The sequence below is a fragment of the Myotis daubentonii genome, chromosome 2 (genome assembly GCF_963259705.1).
Source record: "Myotis daubentonii chromosome 2, mMyoDau2.1, whole genome shotgun sequence".
NCBI classification, from domain to species: Eukaryota; Metazoa; Chordata; class Mammalia; order Chiroptera; family Vespertilionidae; genus Myotis; species Myotis daubentonii.
This window is the reverse complement of record NC_081841.1, coordinates 220,049,429-220,058,415: the sequence shown is the minus strand read 5'-3', so window position 1 is coordinate 220,058,415 and position 8,987 is coordinate 220,049,429. Positions and strand designations below refer to the sequence as shown.

Genomic DNA, 8,987 nt, shown 5'->3' with positions numbered 1-8,987 from the left:
CTAGGTCCCAAAATTAGTCAATAGAAGGGAACAAAAAGAAGTAAAAGCTAAAATTGAAAAATACTTCTCAATATTTGATAATGCTATTTTGTTTTTAATCCTCACCTGAGGATATATTTTTATTGATTTTTAGAGAGAGTGGAAAGGAGAGGGGAGAGAGAGAGAGAGAGAGAGAGAGAGAGAGAGAGAGAGAGAGAGAGTTCTAACCAGCAATCTTTTGGTGTATGGATGATGCTACAACCAGCTGTGACACCTGGGTATGGGTAGGGCTGACAATGCTATTTTTTAACAATGGAAAAATATCACTGAAAATCTTTATGACCCACAGAGTGGCAGCTTCTGACTTGGGCCCCAAGAATCCCCATCTCCAGTCTTCTTGCCCCGTATCATGCCCTCCCCTGGACTGTGGGGCGGACCTAGTGGCTTGCTTCTAAGGAACAGAATATGGCAACAGTGATAATCTATCTCTGACCTGTGACTGAGCTTTAAACGACTGAGATTTCCGTGCTTCTCACACTCCTCCCTTTCCCGTTTGCTCTGAACCATCCAGCTTCCATGCTGGGAGATGCTCCATGGAGAGGCCCACATGGCAAGGAGCTGAGCGTGCCCAGCAGCCCAGAGGTGACTGAATCCTTCCCAGAATCACGTGAGTGCCTTTAGATAGACCTGTGCATCAAGACACCTGACCTACAGCAACTCAGAGATAGTGAAAGCTGTTTAAGCCACTATGATTTGTGATAATTAGCTATGTGGCAATTGGTACCAACATACAGACAGAATTGAGGAAGGTGATTAATTTAAGATTAGTACTGAAAACCAAACCCACACCACCCAGAACACATATCTTAAACTTGACCTACTTAAGAGATGGGAAAGGGGGGAAAATTTTCCAGAAAAAGTTGAAGTGAAAAAGTGAAACTTAGAACATAGGAAAATACAAAAATTCTTCATTGTCAGTATCTAATGTGTTTTTAAAATATCATGAGAAGTATATTTTTAGATAACTGGAGTTTATATTCTATTTTTACATCTTAAAAAACAATGCATGAGTTACCAGATTTTTCAAATAACCCTAAATTTTCATATGCTATTAAGCACTTAAAATGTTAACTTCCTAATTATTTACCATATGACACATTGATAAATATATATACTAGAGGCCCGGTGCACAGATTTGTGCACTGTTGGGGCCCTTCAGCCTGGCCTGTGGGAATCGGGTTGAAATTGGCTCTCCGACATTCCCAAAGGGGTCCTAGATTGCGAGAGGACAACAGTGCCCCAGCAGCAACCTAACCCATGGCGGATTCCCTCCTCTCTCCTCTCTGGGTCTGGGGTGCAGGCGAAACAGATTCAGGGCCGATAGTGCATCAGCAGAGTAGATTTTTATCCAGATAGTGCAATTTAGTTTTAACCAAAAGACAATTATTATAATGACTATTCTGCTAAGATAGCAAAAGATACCTACCTATACTGGGAAAAGTTTTCTAAAATGTATAGCTATGATTAAATTTCAGCAGTGGAATTCCAAGAACTTATTTTTTTTCTCCTTTTCTATGTTTTCTACATTTTCTGTAATGCCAGGTTTTAATTAAAAACAAACATTTATAAAAATAATAAAAATATATTTCCAAAGGCCACAAAGTCTACAAAGGGGTTGAAATATGCTTTCAACATAGCATAAATCTCACTGAGGATATTTTTTGCCATTGATTTTTAGAAACAGTGGAAAGGAAGGGGGAGAGACACAGAGAGAGAAACTATGTGACAGAGACACATCAATTGCTTGCCTCCTGCATACATCCCAACCAGGGCTGGGGATGAAGCCTACAACCGGGTTACATGCCCTTGACTGGAATCGAACCCAGGACCCTTCAGTCCGTGGGCTTATGTGCTAACCACTGAGAAAAACAGGCCAGGGTTGGAGCATGTTCTTTATCATCTTTTTCATGAAGCCTTTCCTGACATTCCCATCCTCCCTTCCCCTTGGTGTATGTATATGACTGCCTGCATCTGTTTTACTGTTCATCTCCCATGATCTGATTGATCCAGCTGGTGTGACCTAGCTTTGCAACACCGCCTGGCACACAGGAAGTCATCAAGTATGGCCAGCAGTCACATACACATGTGCCTAAGGAAAGCAGGAGAGAAGACGGCTTACAGGGAGGCTACCCCGACCCCTGGGAAATGGGCAGCATTGACTTTGGCTTTATCGTCCGTTGAGTTACCAGCACAGTGTGTACTTTTGCGCCTGGAGATTTCCTGTGGGAGACGGAGTGCTTCTCGCTTTGTTAGGGTCTACTAACCAAGAACAAACCACAGGCCTGGGTGCATCATAAAAAGCCGAGGGCCTGCCATCCTCAGAGACTCTGGACTCTGACTGTTCTGATGTCTTTCTTCTTCACTGGCTGGTCAACCATGAGATACCATGTGCTCCTCTCCACTCTCCTCCTTCTGACTCTCTTACCCGCAGGTAAGGTGATGGCTGCCCACTGGGGTCTGTGGTTTAGAAGGCTATCTGGCAGGTCCAACAAAACACCTGGCATCAGTCTTATGGACTCATAGACCTAATGTCAACAGCTTCTCTGGGACCGTGACAGGGTAGGATAGGAATGAGACCACTCTTTTGCCATGGACCAAACTGCCTGCTGAGGTCACTTCTGCTTTCTCCATACGTTGTGTCTTGGGGTGCCCTGATGAGGCATGATCACTGATCTGTAGGCAGGTGAATCTGAAAGGCTTCAATGGCAGTGGCTTTTCAGATCTATCACTGTATCTACTCACTAGGTCAAAGGAGATGGACAGAATCCCATCACCAGCAGCTGGTGCTAAGGGCATGTCTTGGGGATCTCTGTCACGATGTGTTTGACTCCTGATGGATGCAGAGGTGCTCTCATTATGGAAGAGGTAGGTCCGTGGTTGTGAGAAGAGGCTGGACACACACCTAGACACTTTTGGAAAGTAAAGGAACCCCTGTTATAACTGCATCGGAAAAAACAGGCACGAAATAGAACTGTCCCAGCCTCACTGGTCACGCTCTCTAAATGGCACACACCCAGTGTTGGGTTTCAAAAAGAGGAGGGGTTACTGAGAAGATGATATGCTCATCCACATTCTAGGAAGGGATTCTTATGGTAAATGACAGACACGAAAAATAGGTTCCCAAAGCCTAAATCTGACCCTGGGACATGAGGCTGGAGCACACACTTTGGAATACTAACTCATTAGTTACGCAGGAAGAAAGCAAATGTGCTGGGGAATGGAGAGGGTAATAAAAAAGGTGATATTCTACGGTCGCAAATCCTTTGTGTTATCAGGTTCAAACTCATCATTTTCAGAGGCAAGGACTGAGGTCTGTAGCAGTGCTCCACACTCCGGAATCTAAGTATTCATACGTGCACCCTGCTCCAGGGCTAAGGAGGGCACGAGGCGATGGTGTAGAGAGAATTTCGTTTGTTCGTCAGGCAAGGCTACTCCATATCAGTGGGACAGAGCATACGTAGAAGACACATATTACACCAAATAGTCTTTATGTTTGCACCTGGAAACATTTCCGTCTGAAGATGAGGTCTCTTTATAAACGAGGTATGTCCGTGGTTGTAAAAGTAGGCTGCATCTACATCTTTTTATCCAAACTAGACACTTCAGGAAAATAAAGGGACCGACCGCTGTTATAACTGTATTGGAATGTTACATTAAATCCTTTAATTTAAAGAAGGATTTGTTCAGATTGTACTAACTGCTAGGCACTCTTCTGAATTTCACACTGGGCAGTATGATCAGCAAGGACTATCGAAGGCTGTGACTCAAATACAGGAAAACCTGCTGCTGGAAATGCAGCTGCCAATGCGGACGCCATGCTGTCCCCAGCCTGCTCATTCGTCAGCCTCTGCTGAACTGTGGACAGTGCTGAGTCAGACCGCAGGGACTCATGAGTCTGTGGGCGTTCATGTGCTCACAGTGGAAGCAGGCGTCAACAACGGTCAGAGCCGCGTGGGGGCTCTCCCGTCTCCACACCCCTGTCCAGGGAGGAGCTTTGAGACTCCAGTGGTCCAAATGCTACCTCCTGGCTCAGTGGTCTAAGCTCTGCTGGCCCACCTAGCCCTTGCCTTTGCTTCTCTGTCCTCATCTTTCACTTTGACACTTCCTTCTGGGCCCCCTACGGAATAGGCTGCTGTTTTGTAGTTTGCTACCTCCTTTTCTCCCATAACACTCTATACTGGAGAGACCCAAGGCTCAGTTCCTGGTCCTCTTCTCTTCTCTCTCTCCATCCAGTCCTTGGGGCCAGTCCCATCCCTTTTAAATTCCCCTCCTGGATCTCTCTTTTGAACTCCAGTCTTGTAATGAATATCCAACGTGTAATTTACATCATTATATGGATAATGTCCATAACTATTATATCATTATGTCATAAAATTAAGATTAAAAAAATGAGCTCCCAAGTTTCCCTCCATATAGTTTTACCCCAGCACAGTGGGCTGTGGCCAGCATTCCCTGGAGCCTCTCTTGGCTCTTCTACACCATCTCATGTTTATACATCTGCACCCTAAAAGTATCTCTCAGGGCTTCTGTCCCATGACCAGCCTCAGAGAATAACTGCCCCATACTCAGTGAAAGGACAGAGTGTTTGCAGAATTTCTCTCCTCTGTGGGAGAATAATATTCCATTGTTACACATACCACATTTTCTTCATCCGTCAACAGATTCAACATCTGCCCTGATGATGGACTCTTAGGATCTTGGCTATTGTGACTATTTCTACAATGAACAATAATGTTGATATCTCCTTGAGACAGTGATTTCTTCTCCTTTTAATGTATACCCAGAAGTGAGTTTGCTGGATATATGGTGGTTCTGCTTTAAAATTTTTGAGGAATCTCCATATTTTCCATAGTGACTGCACTGATTTACAAACCCACCCTCAGTATACCAGGGATCCCTTTTCTTCACATCCTCACCAGTACTTGTTATCTCTTGTCTTTTTTTATAATAGCCATTCTAACAGGTGTGAGGTGGTATCTCATTGTGGTTTTTATTTGCATCTTTTCATGTCCTTGTTGGCCATTTGTTAGTCTTTTTTGAAAAAAATGTCTACTCAAGTTTTCTGTTTATATCTTAATTGGATTATCTTTTTTTTTCTTCTGTTGAGTTGTATGGGTCCCCTATATTTCTGGATAGTAACCCTTTATGATATGCATTTTTTCCATTCTGTGGGTTTCCTTTTCATTTTGCTGATGGCTTTTTTTCCTGTGAAGATTTTTAGTTTCATGAAGTCCCAGTTATTTATTTTTTCTTTTATGACTTGTTCTTTTTTAAAAAAATATATTTTATTGATTTTTTACAGAGAGGAAGGGAGAGGGATAGAGAGTTGGAAACATCGATGAGAGAGAAACATTGATCAGCTGCCTCCTGCACACTCCCCACTGGGGATGTGCCCGCAACCAATGTACATGCCCTTGACCGGAATTGAACCTGGGACCTTTGAGTCTGCAGGCTGACGCTCTATCCACTGAGCCAAACTGGTTAGGGCTATGACTTGTTCTATTGGTGTTACATCCAAAGGTCATTGCCAAGACCAATGTCAAGTAAATTTGTTCTTATGTTTTCTTCTAGGACTTTTATGGCTTCGGGTCTTATGTTGAAGCTTTTAATCTACTTCAAGGCAATATTTGTGAGTTGTTTCATTGTTTTGATGTGAATGTCCAGTTTTCCCAGCATCATTTATTGAAAAGACTGTCCTTTCCTCATTGAGAATTCTTGGCTCGCTTGTCAATTAGTTGACTATAAACACATGGGTTTATTTCTGGGCTCTCAATTCAGTTCTCTTGGCCTATTGAGTTTGTTTTTAGAGCAGTACCATACTGTTTTGATTAATATAGCGTTGGAATACAGTTTGACTTCAGGAAGTGTGATGCCTCCATCTTTGCTCTACTTTCTCACGATTTCCTTGGCTATTCAGGGATTTTTTTCATGGTGTCATATAAATTTTAGAATTGTTTCTTCCAATATTCTCCATATACACAGGTCTTTCTGTTCTTCAAATAAACTAAGCCAGGAGAATGAATGTATTTTTATTCTCATCATTCAGATGTCAGTTCAAAAGCTACATCCTTGTCAGAAAGCCTCTCCTATTTCATCAACTCCATCATCCGGACCTTTGCATTATCGCATTATTTTGTTCTAAACACTTGCCACTTTCTGATATTATATTATTCATTTATTTTTGTGTTGTCATTATTTCCTTTATTGAATGTAAGTGCTGTGAGAATACAAACTATTTCCGCTATTTTCAGCATTCTATTATTAGAATAAAGAAAAATGACTGGCAAAGAGAAGTTAGTAAACCTTGGTTGAAGATCCATATAGAGGAGTAAATGAAGAAAACAGGTGTGTTTAAAACGTATATTTTATCCATCCACCTGTTGTTCCATTTTGCCATTTGCCGAAGTTCTTACGTTAGCAAGGACAAGAACTTACAAGAAAAGGAAAGGCATGATGAACACTCAGGCTGTTGGGTGAACAACAGAGGCAGTGAGCGTGGCAGGGACACTGGACAGAGCCTTCATCCAGCTCCTTCTCTCTATGTAGAAATGCTCAATCCATAACTCTTCTGTCCTCACAGGAAGAGTGGATTCACTCGTGGACTAATGACCTCACAGACTCTCTTTCTCTGCAGTAAGAAGCGGTTTGGGTGCTGCTGAAAACCACTGTCTCAATCTGTCCGGCGTCTGTAGAAGAGACACCTGCAAAATCATAGAGGACACCATCGGTGGCTGCCGAAGGAGGTGGAAATGCTGCAGAGCATGGTGGGTCCTGATTCCAGTCCCCACACCAGTTATATATTCAGAATACCAAGATCCCCTGAAGCCTAGATTGAAATGAAGTGAGGAAAAGAAAGCATCTGAAGGAACATTCCTGGCATCTAACATTAGAATATATATATATATATACATATATTGATGTATTGCAATTTTATGACCAATTTTTATTTTCCTGTGTCACTAAAAATAAATACATAATGATTTAAAATCTACCCACATGCTACTTCTTTGGAATCCTTTTCAGATCCAAACAATGTCTTTTAAAGCGAGAAAGGCCATTTATTTAACAATACATGCATATTTTTATTTATTTTTATTTTTATTTTTTTTAATTAAATCTTTATTGTTCAGATTATTACATTTGTTCCCTTCCCCCCCCCCCATAACTCCCCTCCTCCCAGTTCCCGCCCCACCCTCCGCCCTCACTCCCCACCCACTGTCCTCATCCATAGGTGCACGATTTTTGTCCAGTCTCTTCCCACATCTCCCACACCCCTTTCCCCCCCAAGAATAGTCAGTCCATTCCCTTTCTATGTCCCTGATTCTATTGTAATCAACAGTTCATTCTTTTCATCAGATTATTTATTCACTTGATTCTTAGATTCACTTGTTGATAGATGCATATTTGTTGTTCATAATTTGTATCTTTACCTTTTTCTTCCTCTTCCTCTTCTTAAAGGATACCTTTCAGCATTTCATATAATCCTGGTTTGGTGGTGATGAACTCCTTTAGCTTTTCCTTATCTGTGAAGCTCTTTATCTGACCTTCAATTCTGAATGATAGCTTTGCTGGATAAAGTAATCTTGGTTGTAGGTTCTTGGTATTCATCACTTTGAATATTTCTTGCCACTCCCTTCTGGCCTGCAAAGTTTCTGTTGAGAAATCAGCTGACAGTCGTATGGGTATTCCCTTGTAGGTAACTGAGTTTCTTTCTCTTGCTGTTTTTAAGATTCTCTCTTTATCTTTTGCTCTTGGCATTTTAATTATGATGTGTCTTGGTGTGGTCCTCTTTGGATTCCTTTTGTTTGGGGTTCTCCGCGCTTCTTGGACCTGTAAGTCCATTTCTTTCACCAGGTGGGGAAAGTTTTCTGTCATTATTTCTTCAAATAGGTTTTCAATATCTTGCTCTCTCTCATCTTCTGGCACCCCTATAATTCTGATGTTGGTACGCTTGAGGCTGTCCCAGAGGCTCCTTACACTATCCTTGCATTTTTGGATTCTTTTTTCATTTTGCTTTTCCGGTTGGATGTTTTTTGCTTCCTCGCATTTCAAATCATTGACTTGATTCTTGCGCTCCTCTGGTCTGCTGTCGGGCGTCTGTATAATATTCGTTATTTCAGTCCGTGTGTGCTTAATTTCTAGTTGGTTCCCCAATATAAGATCGAGGGTCTTATTAGTTTTCGTGTAGATCTCATTAAGTTTATCGGCAGCTTCTAAACAGTTCTTGAGAGACCTTAAAAGTGTGGTTCTGAACTCTATTTCTTCCATTGACAATTTTGTCCTGTTTCTTTGTCTCCGCATTTTGTTATGCTTCCTTGGTGCTGCACCCCCTAGTGGTCTTTGTTCGCAGTCTTATAGATAAATCTTGATTGTTGTAGCTAATTCCAGGGAGGGTTTGACCTCCAGGCCAAGTGGCTATGAGAATCAGCTGTGTCAGCAGTGAGAGAACTTCTGTCCTCTAGGGAGGTGCTAATCTAGCCTTTTCCTGAGGCTATCCGGCAAATGCCTCTGTGCAGGGCGTGGGCAGGGTGGGTCGCACAGGATCAACAGGGTGGGCCGGAGAGAGCAGTTATGGCGGCTCTCAGTCCTGTCCCCAGGGGCTCTGCCTCTCTGAGTCCCAGCACCCGCTGCAAAGCTCGGAGAGAAAGCTGCACTCGCTCTGACCGAAGCCAGACAGTCCCGCTTCTCCCGTTTGAGTCTGGGTCCCTAAAGACTTGCCCGGATCTGGAGCTCAGAGTCTGCGACTCCCTCCCGATTGAAAACAACAACCGCGCCCTCCGCCGCCAGCCCGCTCCGCGCACTCCGCACCTCAGAATTTGACTTCAGCACTGCGCCTCCTCTGAGTGTCCGTGTGCGTTTCTCTTTCCTCCTAGTTGTAGGACTTCCACTCAGCCAGCGTTCCTGTGGTTCTGGGTGATGTCCCTTCCGTTTTTTGGTTTCACTTTTGA

At 42.9% G+C, this 8,987-nt stretch overlaps 1 protein-coding gene across 1 annotated transcript; it reads left to right on the top strand.

Moving 5' to 3' along the window:
* The first annotated feature begins 2,415 nt into the window (after positions 1–2,415).
* LOC132226484 (beta-defensin 109-like) lies at positions 2,416–6,879 on the top strand. The gene is made up of 2 exons (XM_059681121.1): positions 2,416–2,470; positions 6,674–6,879. The coding sequence occupies exons 1-2, from the start codon at positions 2,416–2,418 to the stop codon at positions 6,877–6,879; spliced, it is 261 nt and encodes an 86-aa protein (XP_059537104.1).
* The last annotated feature ends 2,108 nt before the right edge of the window (positions 6,880–8,987 follow it).